The 24,696-nt window shown below is 36.5% G+C and overlaps 1 protein-coding gene across 3 annotated transcripts in view; it reads right to left on the bottom strand.

Annotated features, from left to right (window-relative positions):
* Positions 1-16,595, bottom strand: part of AKR1C8 (aldo-keto reductase family 1 member C8) — a 34,170-nt gene extending 17,575 nt beyond the window's left edge. For 2 of the 3 annotated variants that reach the window (XM_019034616.3, XM_055354061.2), the window contains exon 1: positions 14,252-14,368. In XM_019034616.3, the coding sequence (XP_018890161.3) occupies positions 14,252-14,368 (117 nt within the window). Of the gene's footprint in view, positions 1-14,251; positions 14,369-16,581 lie in introns of those variants that run through there. The other variant, XM_019034617.3, reaches the window with a different exon arrangement.
* Positions 16,596-24,696: the final 8,101 nt, after the last annotated feature.

Here is a 24,696-nt window from a genome sequence, read left to right on the forward strand (position 1 = left end):
TTCATAAGTTAAGTTTGATTCCTTAAAGGAAAGCACACCATTCCAGTCAAAGCCTTGGTAAAATAACCAGTTTTTCCAATTGTGTCCTGTTACAAAACAAAAACAGATTCTTATTGCACTTATGCAAATAACTATATTGCCATAACTTAAGAATACTCACAGATAGTTTCCAAATTTTGGAGAAAATCAGGTAGACCGAAACAAGTATGCTCCAGATTTTGTTTATGGGAGTAAACTAAATTGTTAAAAGTTGTTAATAGCTCAAAAGAAAAATTTCTTTCACTTTGAAAAGCAAAACAAAGGATTACAATACTTTAAGCAAAATGTGAAAAAGATTAGCTTCCTATTAATTTAATTTATGCAGCTAATTCCTGTCCTGTTTGATATTAATTAACGTTTTAGCTCTTTAAAAGTCCTCAACGTTTTTCCTCTATTTTGATGTTACAATCTCCAAAGTTATCAGAAACCTGCGTTTAAGAGTACCTGTTAGAGCTTTATAGCTGATTATAAAACCACCTTTTGAAGAAGACCAAAACAAGGCAACAATTGCTTATGGATAACAAAAAGTTTTAAGGTAGCCATAGTTGAAGACACAATTGACAAGGATATCTGTTACCCCTGTGGCACACAATAATTTTAACATAACAATTATAATTAGTACTGATAATACACACTAAGATATATGGGAATTATAGGTGTTTCCTATAACTTTGGGACACATACAATAATGTATTTATATAAATATAGCCCAAAGAAAGCGAAACACCATTTTATATTTGACAATGCTTTCTGCATGATTTTATACTAAATAAGCCAAATTTTCCTTTTATATTAGTGTGCTATTAATTTTAAATTTAATTTTTAATAACACCTTGTATACATATTTACCCAATTTTAATGTCTGAGCATAAGGTAAGATTTTTACAGACTCTTTTTAACCCTTTATAATTTTTGTTAAAAAGCAGGTTAGTGCTTTAAGAAAAACCCGTTGTGCTTTTATTTTAATGCTCAATTTACAGAAAAACTGGATGATGCCCCTTTAACCTTAGCCAATATGTTTACACACAGAATTTCCTTTACAATTAACCTTCCAAAACTTGCTTAAGCCTTTAAAACAATTCTTCAACCTTTGAATGGAGGTAAAAATCCACATTCTTATGCCTCCTTAATAATCTTTTTACCAAAAGTATATTTTACTTTTCTTACACACCTTGCACATAAACTGTTTCTTCAATAGTTTTAAATACATGTTACAGTGTTAACTTTCAGCAACCTTTACTTCTGTTGAAAACCTTCATAAGTTTGGGATTTTAATTCTGTACTAGGTGTAGAGACTAGGACCCAGACAGAAGCGCAGATAAGGTCTGACTTATTCCAGCATTTAACTTCATGTGTCCTAGGTTTTACTTAGCTGCAAGCAGGCAAGTTGTACAGCTAACAGTTATAGTGGCATTTTATAAAGCATTTAGGAGGCCTAATTACTTTTAAATTGTACAACATTTCTTGCATAAATTCCCTTTTATAAAATTTTCCATGACCTTTACAGTCAATTTCTGATATGCCTTAATTTTTTGACTTGTAAACATTCCTTTCTTTAAACAACCAGTTAATTTACTTTAGGACAAGAATTTACCATATAAGATTTTTTAAATATAAGTTATCTTTTTTAAAATATTAAAGGTAACAGTTCTTTCCCCAAAAAAACTTCCTTCATGTCTGTGGACTAGACTGCCTAAGGCCACAAGATTAAAAGTAAGGATATTTTACTAAATAGTTTCAGATGCAGCTATCTTCATTAAACTAATATTAATTTTTATTTATTAAAAATTACACAAGCAAAGATTATTTTGTTTGGGCTGAGTTTTACTTTTGTAGCCTCTATAACAAATTTTGATACCTTATAGTATTTGGCAGAGATAAGTATGAAATTGCTTGATTAATAAATGCAAACAAAAACGTATGCTGGCAACTCTTAAGACATTTCTAATTTTACTGTACCAGTAAGTTTCAAAGATCAAAGTCATGTGAACTGAAAGGTTCCACAGCCTTTTTTCCTTAAAAATATTTAAGTGCTTATTTTCCTTAGGACAATTAATTAGAGCTCTTTTAATAGACATTGCACACATAACACACATATAGCCACACAGACAACCAGAAGAAGATCTAGTAGTTATAAGATTTACATTTGCTAATTTCCTGATTGGATAATTGGCCTCCAGATGAGGCCCTTTAAGAACAGGGCTAGGAAAACAATTTTTAGGGCCTAATAAACAAGCATAGCTGGAAGACAAAGACAGATTTTGAGAGACACTTATTTACCTTTAATTCCAGGGGCTCCATAAGGAAAAGAGAGAATTTTTCCAAAATGAGATTTGTGTCAACTTTTCTATTTTCCCAGGGAGTTCCAGGCTACCAGAAGTTATCTTAGGGTTTTTTATGCATGCACTAAGAGTGGCAAGACAGAATGGAGAAAAGTAATTCAGTTAACTGGGAAAAAAAACCTTTTCTAGGAAAACAAGATTGATGAAGAGAAAAACATAAAAGCCTTTTGAATATACTTATAACTTTGATCAGCAACAAATCAGACATGGAGAAAGGGACATGAATGCAAGCAATGCCTTTAACCCCAGTCATTTCCCAGAGAGGGAGGATGGCAGAGGTGGTTTTTGAATGTGTAACAGGTGCAGAATGAGGAGGAGTGGGGTTTGGGACTGAAGGCTTGGAGGCAGGAGGAACCACGGGGGCAGAGGCTTAGGACAAGTGAGAAGCAGATGCAAAGGCATGAGAATAAAGAAGGGGTTCATCCAAGAAGAAACTAGAAAACCTGAACATAACTATAAACAAATAGTGGTACAAACTTATACAGCCAAAAAAGACTTCAAGAAAAACTCCCCTAGAAAACCGAAAAGCCAGACATACTAGCAAAACGATTAAAAAAAAAATCTACTCAAACTTTTGGCCTTTCTCCCTATACAAACCAATAAAAAGAATAATAAGCATCACTATTTATATTCTCTGTAAAATTTTAATTAATGAAAAATAATTTTCTTAAAGAACACTCAACTAAAGGTTGATATCGAAACTATAGGTATATTTAAAAGACCTTTATAGTTTTCTCTTCTTAGATCTTGTTTTTCTGGAAAAGGTTTTATTCTCAGTCAACTAAATTACTTTCCTCCACTCTGTCTTACCACCCTTAATACCTGCATAAAAGGCCCTAAGATGACTTCTGATGACCTGGGACTCCTTTGGAAATAAAAGAAAAACCATATATACACATACACAACAAATTCCATTTTGAGAGAAATCTCTGTTTTCCTTGTGGAACCTGAACCCAAAGAATTAGAGACAGATAAATCCCTCTCAAAATCTATTTTTGTCTTTCAACTATACCTATTTATTAGGCCCTAGAAACTGCACATTTTCCTAGCCCTGTTCTTAAAAAAAAAAACTCCATCCTGAGACCAATAATCCAATCAGAAGATTGATAAACAGAAAATTTTACCACTACTAGATCTTCTTCTGTCTATAGAGTCATATATATGTTAGATATGTGATGTGTATAAAAAAAAGAACTGTAATTAATTGACCTAAAAAAAAAACCACCAAAGATTTTTGAAGGAAAATTAAAAATTATAATGCCCCTTAGTTCACATGACTTTAATCTTTACAAAATAAAAAGTCTTAAAAAGTATTGGTAAAATACAAATGTCTTCAAGATATAAATATGTGATATGTATTATACAAGTCATATACTAAATTTACTAAATATTTTAAGAGTGCAAACTACTTCTTTGACCTTTAAAAACTGTTTGACTTTCATACTTCACAATTAATAAGACCTGAGGACATATAAAAATAACCACACCTCTAACTATACTAGAAAAACTCAGACTTTATGCCTAACATATCACTAACACAACTTACCAGGTTTTACACTAAAGTTAAAAATTACTAACAAACTATGTAAAAACAGTAAAAAGTGTTTTTAATAAAAAATTATGAAAAGACATAAAAATAAATATTTTGCCTAGGAATAAAAGACTGTCTTAAATAAAATAAACTAAAAATGAAAGATTAAACAGGTTCTGAAAAGTTATAAAAATTTTACAAAACCACGGTCTATATAAACATATTAACGAAATTAAAAAATATTACATGTTTTTTCATAAATCAAACATTGAAATAAAAAACAAGGTTTTCTTTATTTTCTTATTATTATACTTTAAGTTTTAGGGTACATGTGCACAACGTGCAGGTTTGTTACATATGTATACATGTGCCATGCTGATGTGCTGCACCCATTAACTCGTCATTTAGCATTAGGTATATCTCCTAATGCTATTCCTCCCCCCTCCCCCCACCCCACAACAGTCCTCAGAGTGTGATGTTCCCCTTCCTGTGTCCATGTGATCTCATTGTTCAATTCCCACCTATGAGTGAGAATATGCGACGTTTGGTTTTTTGTTCTTGTGATAGTTTACTGAGAATGATGATTTCCAGTTTCATCCATGTCCCTACAAAGGACATGAACTTATCATTTTTTATGGCTGCATAGTATTCCATGGTGTATACGTGTGCCACATTTTCTAAATCCAGCCTATCATTGTTGGACATTTGGGTTGGTTCCAAGTCTTTGCTGTTGTGAATAGTGCCACAATAAACATATGTGTGCATGTGTCTTTATAGCAGCATGATTTATAGTCCTTTGGGTATATACCCAGTAATGGGATGGCTGGGTCAAATGGTATTTCTAGTTCTAGATCCCTGAGGAATTGCCACACTCACTTCCACAATGTTTCAACAAGTTGACAGTCCCACCAACAGTGTAAAAGTGTTCCTATTTCTCCACATCCTCTCCAGCACCTGTTGTTTCCTGACTTTTTAATGACTGCCATTCTAACTGGTGTGAGATGGTATCTCATTGTGGTTTTGATTTGCATTTCTCTGATGGCCAGTGATGGTGAGCATTTTTTCATGTGTTTTTTTGGCTGCATAAATGTCTTCTTTTGAGAAGTGTCTGTTCATGTCCATCACCCACTTTTTGATGGGGTTGTTTGTTTTTTTCTTGTAAATTTGTTTGAGTTCATTGTAGATTCTGGATATTAGCCCTTTGTCAGATGAGTAGGTTGTGAAAATTTTCTCCCATTTTGTAGGTTGCCTGTTCACTCTCATGGTAGTTTCTTTTGCTGTGCAAAAGCTCTTTAGTTTAATTAGATCCCATTTGTCAATTTTGGCTTTTGTTGCCATTGCTTTTGGTGTTTTAGACATGAAGTCCTTTCCCATGCCTATGTCCTGAATGGTAATGCCTAGGTTTTCTTCTAGGGTTTTTATGGTTTTAGGTCTAACGTTTAAGTCCTTAATCCATCTTGAATTAATTTTTGTATAAGGTGTAAGGAAAGGATCCAGTTTCAGCTTTCTACATATGGCTAGCCAGTTTTCCCAGCACCATTTATTAAATAGGGAATTCTCTTCCCATTGCTTGTTTTTCTCAGGTTTGTCAAAGATCAGATAGTTGTAGATATGCGGTGTTATTTCTGAGGGCTCTGTTCTGTTCCATTGATCTATATCTCTGTTTTGGTACCAGTACCATGCTGTTTTGGTTACTGTAGCCTTGTAGTATAGTTTGAAGTCAGGTAGTGTGATGCCTCCAGCTTTGCTCTTTTGGCTTAGGATTGACTTGGCAATGCAGGCTCTTTTTTGGTTCCATGTGAGCTTTAAAGTAGTTTTTTCAAATTCTGTGAAGAAAGTCATTGGTAGCTTGATGGGGATGGCATTGAATCTATAAGTTACCTTGGGCAGTATGGCCATTTTCATGATATTGATTCTTCCTACCCATGAGCATGGAATGTTCTTCCATTTGTTTGTATCCTCTTTTATTTCCTTGAGCAGTGGTTTGTAGTTCTCTTTGAAGAGGTCCTTCACATCCCTTGTAAGTTGGATTCATAGGTATTTTATTATCTTTGAAGCAATTGTGAATGGGAATTCACTCATGTTTTGGCTCTCTGTTTGTCTGTTATTGCTGTATAAGAATGCTTGTAATTTTTGTACATTGAGTTTGTATCCTGAGACTTTGCTGAAGTTGCTTATCAGCTTAAGGAGATTTTGGGCTGAGACAATGGGGTTCTCTAGATATACAATCATGTCGTCTGCAAACAGGGACAATTTGACTTCCTCTTTTCCTAATTGAATACCCTTTATTTCCTTCTCCTGCCTAATTGCCCTGGCCAGAACTTCCAACACTATGTTGAATAGGAGCGGTAAGAGAGGGCATCCCTGTCTTGTGCCAGTTTTCAAAGGGAATGCTTCCAGTTTTTGCCCATTCAGTATGATATTGGCTGTGGACTTGTCATAGATAGCTCTTATTATTTTGAGATGTGTCCCATTAATACCTAATTTATTGAGAGTTTTTAGCATGAAGGGTTGTTGAATTTTGTAAAAGGCCTTTTCTGCATCTATTGAGATAATCATGTGATTTTTGTCTTTGGTTCTGTTTATATGCTGGATTACATTTATTGATTTGCATATATTGAACCAGCCTTGCATCCCAGGGATGAAGCCCACTTGATCATGGTGGATAAGCTTTTTGATGTGCTGCTGGATTCAGTTTGCCAGTATTTTATTGAGGATTTTTGCATCAATGTTCATCAAGGATATTGGTCTAAAATTCTTTTGGTTGTGTCTCTGCCTGGCTTTGGTATCAGGATGATGCTGGCCTCGTAAAATGAGTTAGGGAGGATTCCCTCTTTTTCTATTGATTGGAATAGTTTCAGAAGGAATGGTACCAGTTCCTCCTTGTACCTCTGGTAGAATTTGGCTGTGAATCCATCTGGTCCTGGACTCTTTTTGGTTAGTAAGCTATTGATTATTGCCACAATTTCAGAGCCTGTTATTGGTCTATTCAGAGATTCAACTTCTTCCTGGTTTAGTCTTGGGAGGGTGTATGTGTCAAGGAATTTATCCATTTCTTCTAGATTTTCCAGTTTATTTGCATAGAGGTGTTTGTAGTATTCTCTGATGGTAGTTTGTATTTCTGTGGGATCGGTGGTGATATCCAATTTATCATTTTTTATTGCATCTATTTGATTCTTCTCTCTTTTCTTCTTTATTAGTCTTGCTAGTGGTCTCTCAATTTTGTTGATCCTTTCAAAAAAACAGCTCCTGGATTCATTAATTTTTTGAAGGGCTTTTTGTGTCTCTATTTCCTTCGGTTCTGCTCTGATTTTAGTTATTTCTTGCCTTCTGCTAGCTTTTGAATGTGTTTGCTCTTGCTTTTCTAGTTCTTTTAATTGTGATGTTGGGGTGTCAATTTTGGATCTTTCCTGCTTTCTCTTGTGGGCATTTAGTGCTATAAATTTCCCTCTACACAGTGCTTTGAATGTGTCCCAGAGATTCTGGTATGTTGTGTCTTTGTTCTCATTGGTTTCAAAGAACATCTTTATTTCTGCTTTCATTTCTTTATGTACCCAGTAGTCATTCAGGAGCAGGTTGTTCAGTTTCCATGTAGTTGAGCAGTTTTGAGTGAGTTTCTTAATCCTGAGTTCTAGTTTGATTGCACTGTGGTCTGAGAGACAGTTTGTTATAATTTCTGTTCTTTTACATTTGCTGAGGAGAGCTTTGCTTCCAACCATGTGGTCAATTTTGGAATAGGTATGGTGTGGTGCTGAAAAAAATGTATATTCTGTTGATTTGGGGTGGAGAGTTCTGTAGATGTCTATTAGGTCCCCTTGGTGCAGAGCTGAGTTCAATTCCTGGGTATCCTTGTTAACTTTCTGTCTCATTGATCTGTCTAATGTTGACAGTGGGGTGTTAAAGTCTCCCATTATTATTGTGTGGGAGTCTAAGTCTCTTTGTAGGTCACTCAGGACTTGCTTTATGAATCTGGGTGTTCCTGTATTGGATGCATATATATTTAGGATAGTTAGCTCTTCTTGTTGAATTTATCCCTTTACCATTATGTAATGGCCTTGTCTCTTTTGATCTTTGTTGGTTTGAAGTCTGTTTTATCAGAGACTAGTATTGCAACCCCTGCCTTTTTTTTTTTTTCCATTTGCTTGGTAGATCTTCCTCCATCCTCTTATTTTGAGCCTATATGTGTCTCTGCATGTGAGATGGGTTTCCTGAATACAGCACACTGATGGGTCTTGACTCTTTATCCAATTTGCCAGTCTGTGTCTTTTAATTGGAGCATTTAGTCCATTTACATTTAAAGTTAATATTGTTATGTGTGAATTTGATCCTGTCATTATGATGTTAGCTGGTTATTTGGCTCGTTAGTTAACACAGTTTCTTCCTAGTCTCGATGGTCTTTACATTTTGGCATGATTTTGCAGTGGCTGGTACTGGTTGTTCCTTTCCATGTTTAGTGCTTCCTTCAGGAGCTCTTTTAGGGCAGGCCTGGTGGTGACAAAATCTCTCAGCATTTGCTTGTCTGTAAAGTATTTCATTTCTCCTTCACTTAGGAAGCTTAGTTTGGCTGGATATGAAATTCTGGGTTGAAAATTCTTTTCTTTAAGAATGTTGAATATTGGCCCCCACTCTCTTCTGGCTTATAGAGTTTCTGCGGAGAGATCTGCTGTTAGTCTGATGGGCTTCCCTTTGAGGGTAACCCGACCTTTCTCTCTGGCTGCCCTTAACATTTTTTCCTTCATTTCAACTTTGGTGAATCTGACAATTATGTATCTTGGAGTTGCTCTTCTCGAGGAGTATCTTTGTGGCATTCTCTGTATTTCCTGAATCTGAATGCTGGCCTGCCTTTCTAGATTGGGGAAGTTCTCCTGGATAATATCCTGCAGAGTGTTTTCCAACTTGGTTCCATTCTCCCCGTCACTTTCAGGTACACCAATCAGACATAGATTTGGTCTTTTCACATAGTCCCATATTTCTTGGAGGCTTTGTTCATTTCTTTTTACTCTTTTTTCTCTAAACTTCCCTTCTCCCTTCATTTCATTCGTTTCATCTTCCATCACTGATACCCTTTCTTCCAGTTGATTGCATCGGCTCCTGAGGCTTCTGCATTCTTCACGTAGTTCTCAAGCCTTGGCTTTCAGCTCCTTCAGCTCCTTTAAGCACTTCTCTGTATTCGTTATTCTAGTTATACATTCATCTAAATTTTTTTCAAAGTTTTTAACTTCTTTGCCTTTGGTTTGAATTTCCTCCTGTAGCTCAGAGTAGTTTGATCATCTGAAGCCTTCTTCTCTCAACTTGTCAAAGTCATTCTCCATCCAGCTTTGTTCCATTGCTGGTGAGGAACTGCATTCCTTTGGAGGAGGAGAGGCGCTCTGCTTTTTAGAGTTTCCAGTTTTTCTGCTCTGTTTTTTCCCCATCTTTGTGGTTTTATCTACTTTTGGTCTTTGATGATGGTGATGCACAGATGGGCTTTTCGTGTGGATGTCCTTTCTTTTTGTTAGTTTTCCTTCTAACAGACAGGACCCTCAGCTGCAGGTCTGTTGGAGTTTGCTAGAGGTCCACTCCAGACCCTGTTCACCTGGGTATGGGCAGCGGAGATTGCAGAACAGCGGATTTTCATGAACTGTGAATGCTGCTGTCTGATCATTCCTCTGGAAGTTTTGTCTCAGATGAGTACCTGGCTGTGTGTGGTGTCAGTCTGCCCCATTGGGGGCTGCCTCTCAGTTAGGCTGCTCGGGGGTTAGGGGTCAGGGACCCACTTGAGGAGACAGTCTGCCTGTTCTCAGAGCTCCAGCTGTGTGCTGGGAGAACCACTGCTCTCTTCAAAGCTGTCAGACAGGGACATTTAAGTCTGCAGAGGTTACTGCTGTCTTTTTGTTTGTCTGTGCCCTGCCCCCAGAGGTGGAGCCTACAGAGGCAGGCAGGCCTCCTTGAGCTGTGGTGGGCTCCACCCAGTTCGAGCTTCCAGGCTGCTTTGTTTACCTAAGCAAGCCTGGGCAATGGCAGGTGCCCCTCCCCCAGCCTCGCTGCTGCCTTGCAGTTTGATCTCAGACTGCTGTGCTAGCAATCAGCTAGACTCTGTGGACATAGGACCCTCCGAGCGAGGTGTGGGATATAATCTCCTGATGCGCTGTTTTTTAAGCCCGTTGGAAAAGCGCAGTATTAAGGTAGGAGTGACCCGATTTTCCAGGTGCCGTCTGTCACCCTTTTCTTTGACTAGGAAAGGGAACTCCCTGACCCCTTGCACTTCCCAAGTGAGGCAATGCCTCGCCCTGCTTCAGCTCATGCATGGTGCACTGCACCCACTGTCCTGTGCCCACTGTCTGGCACTCCCTTGTGAGATGAACCCAGTACCTCAGATGGAAATGCAGAAATCACCCGTCTTCTGCGTCACTCACGCCGGGAGCTGTAGACTGAAGCTGTTCCTATTCGGCCTTCTTGGCTGCCACCCCAAGGTTTTCTTAAGAAGCTAATCTACTTTAACAATATGTATAAAGAATTATTAAAGGTTTATAAAAATCTCATCTCATTGTCAAATTGGTTAAGATTAAATAGAATTATCTATAAAGTTTCATTAAAAATTGGGATTGACATTAATAAAAAACTAATAAAAGGGTGAAATTCGACTTTCTTTTGAACAAGATTTTCAAGTCATAATAAAGACTAATAAAAAATTTTTACTTTTTCAAATTTTTAAATCATTTTAACAAAACAAATGACTTATGGTAATCTGAAATTCTGTTTCATAATATCAATTGGCTTTAAACTTCTAACATATTCGACAGGCTTCCCAAAATTAAACTTGAGTTTCAAGATTGTCTTCCCTGACCCCTAATGTTTAAATACTACAGAAGGCCCCTAAAACAACCCCAAAAAAGTGAACAGGATCACTTGACATATTTAAATATGTGAGACTGCCAAAATGATATTTAATCTTCCTCAAGTTATATTTCAGTAAATAATATTAATATATGTTCCAAAACCATATAAGATGTCTAAGATTCTAATGTCTAAATATATACTGTCAATCATAATTAAGGTTATTGTGTTAAAGTATTGTAAACCACAGAAATAACCAAATTACTTTGTCAATCATATTCTTAGCTACAACTACCCTGGACATTTTGTCATTCACAGGCAATTGTTACCTTGTTTTAATCCACTTCAAAAGATGATTTATAATCAACTATAAGACTTTAACAAACACTCTCAAATACAAGTTTCTAATAACAAAAAACATGCAAGACTCACAAAAAACTAAAATGTTTATAAATATCAAACAGGAGTTAACAAAATAGACTAATAGAAAACTGAAGTAATCCTTTTTAACTTTTCACTAAAAAATTACTGATCATCATTTTGTTTTTTCAGAGTGAAAGAACTTTTGAAAGAACTACAACTTTTAACGATTGAATAACATACACTTCTGTGAACAAAATTTAAAACATATTTATTTATCTCTACCTGGTTCCTCTGAAATTCAGAAACTAATTATAAATATTCAAGACTTATAACAATATAATTGCTTACATCAGTACAATAAAAATCCATTTTCTTTTACAAGACACAATTTTTAAAAATGATTATTTTACCAAGACTTTGACTGGAAGGATATATTTCCCTTTGAATAATCAAACTTAACTTCCGAAACCAATAAAAACCTCTTAGAAAAACTGGCCTCCTACCTTGTCTATGCAGTTCCCAAACAGGGTTCCTAACCTATAATAAATAAAGAATGTCACTTTCTAACAGGCTCAAGAACCCCATATTCTTGGGACCTCAAAAAGAGAAAAATTGACCCAACTCATAAATATTTGAGAGTACAAACCCATGACTAGACTCAACTTTAAACTGAGATATTATCTGAGGTTACTTATGGAATAGAATTCCATCAAAACCAATTTAAAAACCCTATATAAAATAATTATTGTAAGGCCAGGTGTGGTGGCTTATGCCTGTAATCCTAGCACTTTGGGAGGCTGAGGCAGGCAGATTGCCTGAGCTCAGGAGTTCGAGACCAGCCTGGGCAACACAGTGAAACCTTGTCTCTATGAAAATACAAAAAATTAGCTGGGTGTGGCAGCATGCACCTGTAGTCCCAGCTACTCAAGAGGCTGAGGTAGGAGAATTGCTTGAACCCAGGAGGCGGAGGTTGTAGTGAGCCGAGATCATGCCATTGCACTCCAGCCTGGGCAGGAGAGCAGACTCTGTCTCAAAAAATAATTATTCTTACTATTCTTTATACAGATAATCAGACCAAATATGAAACTAAAATTTATTTTACAAACAACTGAGTTCTATCCTATCATGACTTGTTTTTGACAAAAATAAGAACTAGAGAGAAAAATAGTGTGTCAAACTTGCCATACATTTGTTATTAAATTCTAGTCTCACTAATTACTTTTAAATGTTTACCTACATTTTGGACTAACCCTACTTATTCTTATGAACTAACCAACAATCTCTGACTACAACAAAAAATAAAAACAGTAAAAGATAAATAATATAAAATTTAGAACAATATTCTAGTTCTGAACAATTATCCTACAAATCCTACCAAGTCATAGGAATATGTAGAATACCCATAATCCAGAGGTTGCTTTATTTGAGAAAAGAAGACCAAAAAAACTAAGCAAAACCAAGCTCCATACACTGAAATCGTAACAGACATAACTATAACTACCAATTATCAGGACATATCAACAACCTCAGAATTTTTAAACTATCCTTATCCCCCCTTGTTTCATTTTAATACATGTACTCTAATAGCCCAAATTATTTCTTCCCACCTAAAAACTATCAATCTCTAAATGGTAATACTAATAACACCACACATAAACATATCTTTCTTCCAAAGATCATTAAACCAACCCCAGGAAGAACTCTAACTACTGTTCCCCACATGACACCACCATCTGACAAAAAAAAAATATCCAGAAAAGTCAACACCCAATCTCCCTAACAACAATTAGGGACTCCACTCCTGAGGGTAAAAATGAGAGAAAAAACTTAAACAGTTAGAGTGAGTTCTTGGTAAAACTCCTTTAAACAGAGAAACAGCTTGAAAAAAATCAGACTACACACACAGATAAGGAAACTTACACAAACCTCCAGCTCACTCAGATAAAAAAACAAGGCCCAACATCAAAATGCCTTTGTCCTTTATGCCTAAGATATGGCAACAACTGCACTCATAGGAGAACAAGAACCAACAGAGAAACACATTTGTGTTTTGTGTAACCAACAGACTTCTAGGAAAGTCTCTTTTTCTTTTGTGCGCATGTATATGGTGGGCTCCAGTGGGCTCTGGTGAGCACTTTCCTTTCCTTTTGTGGACATGTGGACCATGAGATGAGCCTTTATGAATTATCATTCAGCATCTGAATGCTCCTGGGCCAAGGTCCCGGGCCAAGCTATCACTTCAACTCCTGATTAGTCCCGGAACAAGGTCCTGGACCAAACTTTCACTTTAGTCTCTGATTGTTCCCAGACCAAGGTCCCAGGACAAGCTGAGTTACACTTTCTCCAAGACCAGTCAACAAATTCTTTTCTTTCCCAGTCCATCAAAACCCTAGACCTGACCTCATAGTTAACAATCCATCCAGGCCCCCTCTCTACTCGAGAAAATCTTCTTTCTTTCACTTATTAAACTTTCACTCCAACCTTACCCTTTGTGTCCACAATCCTTAATTTTCTCAGTCATAAGACAAAAAACTTCAGATAATCCCTCAAAATGAAAGACTACTATATTTTTAATACATTGATGAGACTGTAACAGAATCACAGTGGCTTCTTATATGGCAAAAAGTTTGGATGGTTGAAACTCTCTGGCAAATACTTCCAGCCCCAACAACCTCACAGCAAAGCTGCCACTAAGTATTCATTTTGGCTTTTGATTCCTCCTGGGCCCTTGGCCCTTCACATTTCTAACCAAGAGTAGAGTGGCTCTGACCAGAGCAAAAGATGAGAACAGTCTGAGCTTGCATTTTTAAAACATAACAAATTTTAATGAGTACTTACCTAGGCCAGTTGTTAATGAATTAAATAAGATAATGCATGTAAAACACCTAAAATACATGGAAAGCATTTGATATATTAGGTAACATTGATACTTTTAATAGAAATAAAGATAATATACCCACAAAATTATCAATCTCAGAATCCCCACAATCAATAACTTGCCATGCCACTTAAAGCAAAAAAGATCTCTGTGACCTTGAGAGGGGCAAGTTAGAGACAGTTAAATGAAATCCTAGATGAGCCCTTCCAAGCATCCACTGTCTACGCAAGTGCAGGGCTCTTGCCTGATGACTGCCCTGCAAGTACAGCTGAACTAAGAAACTTCAGCCTCCTGGGGTTCACTTATGTGATCAGGAGCATAAGTGCCAAATCCCAGCACTGGCATGAAGTGTCCATCATTCAGCCTCACTGAATGGCTTTGCTTCAGATCCGTCATCATCCCCAGCTAACCTGTCTTTCCTCCTCTTCCTCACTGACAGCCCAGTAGGAGACAAGGCTCTTGCGTTCTTTATTTGCACCAAATACAGGATGGGCAGGATGGAGATGACAGCTGCCAATGATTTCAAAATGAAGCTGGAATCAGTCCAGTGCCTTTTCTCTGATTCTTGTGTCTCTGTGGGAGTATTTTACAGAAAACTCATTCAGAAATGCCGTGAATGCCAGAGGACTTTGATTTTCTCCTCCGTGTTGTTCACACTCGATTCCTTAGTTGAAAAATGAACCATGCCAATTTGTCCTTGATAAGTACACTGGACTTCCTTTACAAGAGGCAAAGTTATTATTAGGGTGGTCATTTCAAAACACTAATTCTACTACAGAACTGAAGTTAACTTTCTCACTTATATTTGATTGTTAATCCCTTTAAAAACAGCTTATTAGAATTCCTTGAATAAAGCTTGAGGCCTTGTGCCAGCCATGCAAGTAATGAAATTTCATAAGAACACCCACCCCTATTCCCAGTGTATTTCCCTCCTGTGTCAAGCCACACTCCATTTTCTCTGACTTGTTTCCTTGAATGTTTTGCAGAAAAAACTTGTCTGAGATCATGGATAAATTTCTATGCTCTTGCCTTTGTTCCAGCCATTGTCTCTTTTTAGAACAGCCTGCTCAACTCCCTCCTGGTCTCCAGCGGGTTTCTTATCTTTTACTTATCCTAAAAGCACCTCCTACAGTCTAACATCCTTTATGACTCCTTCTTTTTATTGTTGTTTTTTGTTTGTTTGTTTTGAACAAAGATAGGAGATAGCAAAGCAGCCTGGGTCTTAACAGAACAGCTTGGAATTCCAGGGCCTAAATTGCTTTTGCAAACATAAACACACACACGGCAACCATGAGAAAAACGAAAATTAAAAATGGCATCCAATTCAGATGCCAAGAAGCTCAGCCTAAATGGCCTTCTGCATAATTCACTTTGGACACTTTCATCCTCTGTAGGTGAGGACAACAGGTCTGGACCAAGGTTAATACCTTAAATGGTTTGAAATAACTGACTTTGGGCAGGGTGCAGTGGCTCATGCCTGTAATCCCAGCACTTTGGGAGGCTGAGGTGGGCGGATCATGAGGTCAGGAGATCGAGACCATCCTGGCTAACATGGTGAAACCCTGTCTCCACTAAAAATACAAAAAATTAGCCGGGCGTGGTGGGCACCTGTAATCGCAGCTACTCAAGAGGTGGAGGCAGGAGAATGGCATGAACCCGGGAGGCGGAGCTTGCAGTGAGCCAAGATTGCACCACTGCACTCCAGCCTGGGCGACAGAGCAAGACTCCCTCTCAAAAAAATAAAATAAAATAAAATAACAGACTTTGAAATAATCAGCAGGGTCACCAGTTATTGCTAAAAACACCTCTTCATCATTTTTTTTATTTTTTTCAAATTTTAAGTAATAGATTTAATTATCACATTATGAAATACTATAAAAAGAGAAGATGACTTCTTCTATAACCTCCCTGGGTGAGGTTGACCAACCTTCTCTGTGTGCCTTTTATTCTCTTAGCTTCTATGAAGCAGGTCAAAAAAAATCACATCATTGAAATTACACTCTCCACTAATAAGGAGCTTCTGCTAGATAAGATGCCTAAGTGGTATTTTCTTTGGTGTTTTTATTATGTGGTGCTTTCTCCAACATGTATTTGTGCCATTGGTATCTTAGAGGCAATCCTGAAACATGACATTGTCATTTATCTTATTTTGAACCCATAGCTCTGGCTGCTCAAGGTCCGAATTCTGCCTGATTCTGATTCCCTGTAGTTTATAATTATCACAACATTGTATCAGCTATAAATCTGGCAAGTATACGATTTATATTACACTGGTAAAACTGTAGAACCCTACAGAGATGGGGTTAAGTTCTGTGTCAAGTCACAAGAAAAGCATGTCTATTAATGGTAATAGCCTGAAGCTCATCATTCACTAGATTAAAAATTTGTCTAACATGTTTGCAATATTAACCTGTATTTTGCACTAAATGGTTTACCCAAGTAAGAGACATTTCTCTCTCACTTCCCTAATTTAGCAGTCTAGGAAATTTGTTAGTGAGTGTGCCAATTTTATTCTTGGTAAATCCAAAGCAGGGCTTCATGCTCCCTTAAACTTGCCTTAAGCATTATCCTAAAACATTTATAGATTTGACGTCATGCTTTGTAGCAAGCACTTTTCAGAATCCATCTTCCCTAACTGGAAAGGTGTTCGTCTATGGTTTCCTGGCACTATTTTTACTTCAGGTTTTCAAAAGCTACCAAGGATATGAGATGCTCTCAGGGAGCTCATGGTTTATTGGATAAGAGGTGGGCAGATGGCAAATTGTTCCCCTGTGATCCCCGCCTCCTGGTATTTATGGCCCTGTATAATGTGTATAATGCCCTCTCATCAACTGTGACTAGTACTTGTGTCTTTATTCTAAACAATTGACTATTGTAAAGAAGAGTGATATTATTTCCAACATTAGGAAATACAAAATTGTAATTTCCATTGTGCTAGGAAACTCTACTGTTTTCTCAGTTTTCAAACTTTGATAAAATTGGTGGCAACATAGGAGAGGCTCACATGGAGAGGAGCTGAGTGGGGCCTCTGGTCACCAGCCAGCTCAAAACTGAGGCTTTCATTCAGACAGTCCAGAAGAAACCAAACCCTGCCAGTTCCCCCCTGACCTTGGAAGCAGGTTATTCCCCTCTAAGCCTTCAGGAGACCCTGCTTTAGACTTATGCCTTTACTGCAGCCCATTGAGGATCTGAGCAGAGGTACTAGATCAACTCTGCGTGGCTGCACACAAGTCACTACAACCTTAGCAGCTTAAAACCTACACAAGGTGACAGAGTGCAAGTGGCAATTATAATACAGCAAGGTACCCAAGGAAACAGAAGGACACGTGCAATTCTGGAAGAAGAGGTAGAAGGAGTGCCAGAAAATATGTTGCAATGGCCTCCATGGAACACATTCAAGAATTATATGAAAGTGTATTTCATTCAAAAATAAATAGTGAGTAGCTATAATGTGCAAGATACTGTTGTCGGCATTAAAAACAGACAAAAATCGAAGCCTGCATTGAACTCACTTTCAAGGAGACAGAAACGGACAAAAAACTAATAATTACATAGAATGAAAACCATGTTGTATGATAGGAAGCACTGTGAAGGGAAAAAAGTAGAGAAAGGGGCAGAGTATGGAAAGAGGGCAGGGACAATTGAAATTACAAATAGCTTAATAGCTTAAGCAGGGGATCCTCACTGAGACAGAGACATTTGAGAAAAGACCTGAAGGAGTAGAGGAGCCAGCCTTGCTGACAGCTGAGGGAAAAGGGCTTCAAGCAGAGGGATCCTGAAGGGCATAGTCCCTGTAGCCAGGGAAGGCCACGTGTGATCTGGGAACAGCAGGATTAGGAAAGAGGTCAGAAAGGAAGGGAAGGCCATGTTTCGGCAGAGCCCTGTAGGCCACTGAAAGCATTTGGCTTTCACTCTAGAACAGATAAGACGACACTGGATGAAACTGAGCTGCTGTGTAGAGAGTAGAATGTAGGTTGGTAAGGGATAAAAGTGGAAAACTAGTTAGGAAGCTATTTAATAACCAATGTAAGAAATTGAGTAATTTGGAACAGGATGGTTGTAAAGCAGGTGAGGAGAAGTGGTCAGATTCTGGGTAATTTTTAAGGTGAACATCGGAGGCCTTGTTCACAGATTTTATATTGGTTATGAGAGAATATTAAAAGGCAAGAATCACTCCCCAAATTTAGTTCTTTATGATGGAAAGAAAGGAATCATTGAGACTGTGAAAATTTAAGGTGGAGCTAAATTGCATGGAGATTAAATAATTTTTTTCTGGGGCATCCTGAGCTTGAAATGCCCATTAGACTCTCAAGAGGAGGTGCTGAATGGACAATTTGTCATTCCAGTCTGAATTATTGGGGAAAGGTCTGAACTGGAGTTCAGATTACAGCCTGCTGAAGGTTCAGATGATTGTTAGCATTTTGTAACAAAAATTTTTTTAAATTAAGGTATGTACATTGTTTCCTTAGATACTATTGCTCACCTAATGTATTACAGAATAGTGTACGCATAATTTTTATATGCAGTTGAAATTAAAAAATTATGTAATTCATTTTTGTGCTATTTTTTATGTTGGTGGTCTGGAACCCAACATTTAATATCTATAACGTATGCCTGTGTACTATGTCTTGATTATCTCTTGTCAGAGTTTTTGACTAAATTGTATTGTGTCTGGTCCTAGTATAGCTATCACAGCTCTTTTTTGGTTACTACTTTCATGCAATACCTATTTCTGTCTTTCATGTTCACATTATTTATGTCCTCACCTAAAGTGAGTTTCTAGTTCAGAACATAGAGTTGGGTCCTAGATTTTTTAAAATCCATTCTGCAAATCTTCCTTTTAATGTGAAAATTTAAGCCAATTTCATTTAATGTACAGTTATGAGACACACAACAACATTCTGATAAAGGATGAAACACAGAAACAATGGTGGCCTCCCCCAATTAAGTAGGTGTTATCCCTGGGATTCAAGGTTGACTCAACATACACAAATTAAAAATGTGATTCATCACATTAACATAACTAAAGACAAAAACCACATAATCATCTTCATAGATGCAGAAAAGGCTTTTGATAAAATTCAACACTATGTCATGTTAAAAACTCAGTAAACCAGTTATTGAAGGAACATGCCTCAAAATAATAAGACCCATATATGACAAACCCGCAGTCAATATCATACTGAATGGGCAAAATATAAAAGCATGCCCTTTGAAAAGTGGCACAAGACAAGGATGCCCTCTGTCACCACGCCTATTCAACGTAGTATTGGAAATCGTGGTTAAGAAATCAGGCAAGACAGAGAAATAAAGGGCATCCGAATAAGAAAAGAGAAAGTAAAACTACCCCTGTTTGCAGATGACATGATTCTATATCTAGAAAACCCCCTAGTCTCATTCCAAAAGCTCTTTAACAAACTGATAAACAACTTCAGTGAAGTCTCAGAATACAAAATCAATGTACAAAAATCACTAGCATTTCTATACACCAACAGCTGTCAAGCCAACAGCCAAGTCAGAAACACAATCCCATTCACAACTGCCATAAAAAGAATAAAATGCCTATGAATACATCTAATCAGGAAGGGGAAAGATCTCTACAATGAGAACTACAAAACATAGCTCAAAGAAATCAGAGATAAAACAAACAAATGGAAAAAACATTCTATGCTCATGAATAGAAAAAATTTTGTCATTAAAATGGCCATACTTCCCAAAGCAATTAATAGAGTCAATGCTATTCCTATTAAACTACCAGTGGCATTCTTCACAGAACTAGAAAAGAACTATTTTAAAATTCATATGGTACCAAAAAAGAGCCCAAATAGCCAAGGCAATCAAAGGAAAAAGAACAAAGCAGGAGGCATCACACTTCAAACTATACTACAGGGCTACAGTAACCAAAACAGCATGGTACTGGTACAAAAACAGACATATAGACCAATAGAACAGAATAAAGAGCCCAGAGGTAAGGCCACACACCTACAACCATCTGATCTTCAATGAAGCTAAGAAAAACAAGCAATTGGAAAAAGACTTCCTATTTCACAAGTGGTACTGTGATAACTGGCTAGCCATATTCATGTGATTTAAATCAGACCCCTTCCTTACACCCTATTCAAAAATGAACTGAAGGTGGATTAAACACTTAAATGTAAAACCCCAAATTATAAAAACTCTAAAAGACAACCTAGGCAATACCATTCTGGACACAGGAACGAACAAAGATTTCATTACAAACACACCAAAATCAATTTTTATAGTATATATATTTTAAATATATACTATAAAAATTGAAAACAAAAGTGAACAGGAGTAGCCATTCTTATGTAAGCTGAAAGTGACTTTGAACTGAAAACAGTCGAAAAACACAATCTATCCTAAATATGCATGCATTCAACTCTGAAGCATCCAGATTCATGAAACAAATACCACTAGACATATGAGAAAACATTTGCTGCTATACTTCCACATGCATAGATAACCCTGACAGGTCATCAAGGCAGAAAGTTAAAAAGAAACTTCAGATTTAACTAGCCTCTAGACTAAATGGATCTAATGGGTATTTACAGTACATTATACACAACAACCACAGAGTATATATTTTTCTTATCTCTGTGTGGAACATTCTGCAAAATCAACCATATGCCTGACCACAAAGCAAGTCTCAATAAATTCAAAAAATTGATGTTATATCAAGTATCTTCTCAGTCTACAAGAGAATAAATTTAGAAATCAATACCAAGAAGAATTGTCAAAATTATACAACTACATGGAGGCTAAAAACTTGTCTTCAATGACTTTTGGGTAAACATTAAACAAAGGCATAAGTCAAAAATATATTTTGAAAACAATGAAAATAGAGACACAACTTACCAAAACTTCTAACATACAGCAAAAACAGTGCTAAGAGGTAAGTTTATAGTGTTAAATGTCTACGTCAAAAAGACAGAAACAGGCCAGGCATGGTGGCTCATGCCTGTAATCCCAGCACTCTGGGAGGCCAGGGTGGGTGGATCACAAGGTCAGGAGTTTGAGACCAGCCTGGCCAAGATGGGTGAAACCCCATCTCTACTAAAAATACAAAAATTAGCTGGGCGTGGTGGTGGGTGCCTATAATCCCAGCTACTTGGGAGGCTGAGGAATGAGAATCACTTGAACCCAGGAGGCAGAGTGTGCAGTGAGCCGAGATCGTGCCACTGCACTGTAGCCTGGGCAATAGAGCAAGACTCCATTTCAAAAAAAAAAAAATAGAAATACCTCAAATTAACCACCTAATGTCACACCTCTAAGAACTAGAAAAACAAGAACAAATCAAACCCAAAGCTAGCAGAAAAAAAAATAAGAAATATTAGATGAGAACCAAATGAGATTGAGACTAAAACGATGATGCCAGAATCAAAGATAATAAAAATATGTTATTTGAAAGGTTAAACAAAATTATAGACTGCTAGTTATATTAACCAAGAAAGACAGAGAAAATTCAAATGAGCAAAATCAGAAATGACAAAGGCAACATTGCAACTGTTAGAACAGAACACAAAAACTAACAAATATTGCTATGAACATCTCCGTGCACACAAAATAGAAAACCTGAAGAAAATGATTGAATTTTTGGAAATACACAAGTTCTCAAAATTGAACCAGAAATAAATAGAAATTCTAAACACACCAATAATAAGCAAGCACATTTAATTAGTAAAAGAGCAAGAACAAAAAAATCCCAGGACGAGATGAATTCACAGCCAAATTTTATGAGATGTACAAAGAAGATCCGAAACAAACCTTCCTGAAGCTATTTCATAATATCCCTCATTATAGGAAACAAGTGTCACCTTGATACCAAAATCAGGCAACAACGCGACTAAAAATGAAATCTGAAGGCTGATATCCCTGATGAACATGGATGCAAAAATTCTCAACAAAATACTACCAAACTGAAACAAAGAGCACATCGAAGAGATAATTTATCATGATCAAGTGGGTTTTCTTGCAGGAATAAAGGATGTTTCAACATTCACAAATTAATAAATTTGATTCACCATATAACTAAGATTTAAACAAAAACCATATGATCATCTCAAAAGAGACATAAAGCATTGCATAAAATCCAACATTTCTTTCTCATAAAACCCTTAACAAACTATGTATTGAAGACATATCTCAAAGTAATAAGTCTTACATAACAAACCTGCAGCCAATGTCTTCCTGAATAGGAAAATGTTGAAAGCATTCACCCTCCGAACTGGCAAAAGACAAGAATGTCCATTGTCACCACTCTTATTTAACATAGAACTGGAGGTCCTCACCAGAAAACCCAGGCAGTAGAAAAAAATAAAAGCCATCCAAGTTGGAAAAGAGAAATTCAAATTATCAATTTTTTTCTGATGACATGATTTTATACCTATCAAACGATAATGACTCCTTCAAAGGACTGCTAGACTTGATTGAAAAAAAAAAAACTTCAATAAAATTTGAAGATACAAAATCAATGTAGAAAAATCAGTAGCATTTCTATACACCAATAATGTTGAAGCTAAAACCCAATTAATAATTCAGTCCCATTTGCAATAGACAAAAACAGAATAAAATATCTAGATATAAATAAAATTAAGCAGGTGAAAGATCTCTACAAGGAGAAATACAAAATACTGATGAAAAAAATCATGGATGAAACAAACAAATAAAAAGATTACCATGCTCATGGATTGGGAGAATCAATATCATGAAAATGATCACACTGACCAAAGCAAACTACTGATTCAATGCAGTTCCTAACAAAGTACCAACATTATTCTTCATATAATTACAAAAAAAATCTAAATTTCATAAAAAGGCAATCCTAAGCAAAAGAACAAAGTCACAGGTATCACTTTACCTGACTTCAAATTATACTAACAGACTATAGTAACTAAAATAATGTGGTACTGATACAACAGTAGACACGTGGATAAATAAGAATAGAGAACCTAGAAATAAAGCTGCATACATACAACAAACTGATCTTTGACAAAGTTAAAGAAAAACAAACAATGAGAAAAGGACACTGTAACCATTAAATGGTATTGAGAAAACTGGCTAGCCAAAGCCGAATAATGAAACTAAACCCCTATCTCTTACCATTGGCAAAGTTAAGTCAACGTGGATTAAGGACCCACAAGGAAAATCTGAAACTATGAATGTCCTAGGAGAAAACCTTGGAAAAACTCTTCTGGACATTGAGCTAGGCCAAGATATAATGATGAAGACGCCAAAAAGGAAATGTAACAAAGACAGATAAATGGGAATTAAACTAAAAAACTTATGGGCAGCAAGAGAAATAATCAACAGAAAATCTACAGAATGGGAAAAATATTTTCAAATTTAGGCTCCAACAAAGGACTTTTATTTAGATTCTATAAGGAACTCAAACCAACTCAACAAGTAAAACACAAACAATCCCATTAAAAACTAGGCAAAAGACATGAACAGACATTCATCAAATGAAGACATACAAGCAGCTGACAAATATACAGGAAACTGTTTTTAACAATCATCAGAAAAATGCAAATTAAAAGCACATTGAGATATCATCTTGCACCAGTCAGAAAGACTATTATTAAAATGTCAAAAAACAACAAATATCAGTGTGGATGTGGAAAGAAGGCAAAATGTGCATATACATACTAATATGCACATATATATATATACTAAATGTACATACATATACTAAGCATATATGCTTATGGAATACTAAGCATCCACTAAAGAGTGAAATTAAGTCCTTTTCAGCAGCATGGATGGAACTAGAGGATATTATTCTAAGTGAACTGTCTTAAAAGCACAACAAAATACCACATATTCTCATTTATAAGGGGAAGCTAAACAATGTGTACACATGGACATAAACATGGAAATAATAGACATCAAGTACTTCAAAAGGGAGAAAGGTGGAGACAGGGGCAAAGATGACAAAACTTCCTATGGGGTACAATGTTCACTATTTAAGTGATGTGTACACTAGAGGCCCAAACCTCACCAGTATGTAATGTGTCTATATAACAAACCTACACGTGTGCCTATTTAATCTAAAATAATTTTTAAGACTTTAATAACAAATAAAAATCCGAAAGTCTTTCCTTACTAATATCAATGCCTGTAATTCTTCACAGTTTCTGTCAGTTTATTTTCTTCCTCATAATGAACGCTGTTTTCCTGTTTCTTTGTGGCTTTGTTATTGTTTTTATCGCACATTTGAAAAACAGCCACATTTCATAATCTTTATATATTCTGTGTCATGACAATGATCAGCTAATATGCTTGGCATATTCTTAGTCTCGACATCAGCTCTACATGAAAACTTAAGGTCTTCTCAGTTCTTTTCTGAACATGCATCTGCCTAGACTCTGTGTGCCCTATTTGATTTCTCCAAATACCCAATGGCTTTTGAATACCTTATCATGTCAAAAATTCACAGCTCAGCTTCTCCTAAGTGCCATAGATGGTCTATTGTATGTCTCTTCCCCCTAATCTCTTGCCAGTGGCATCTGTGCATCTATAGTCACCCTGCATCTCTACTGAGCCACTCTATAAATAAATGAGTTTATTTTAGTTCATTTCAGATTGTTTTATGATAATTCCATGGGAGATTTGAGAGCTTTCTAATCTACCATCCTGCTGATGACACTCTGTGTGAAAATTTTTAAATGGCTCTATTATATTCCATTGCTTCAATGTATAGTAATTTA

This window comes from Gorilla gorilla, chromosome 8, assembly GCF_029281585.2.
Source record: "Gorilla gorilla gorilla isolate KB3781 chromosome 8, NHGRI_mGorGor1-v2.1_pri, whole genome shotgun sequence".
NCBI classification, from domain to species: Eukaryota; Metazoa; Chordata; class Mammalia; order Primates; family Hominidae; genus Gorilla; species Gorilla gorilla.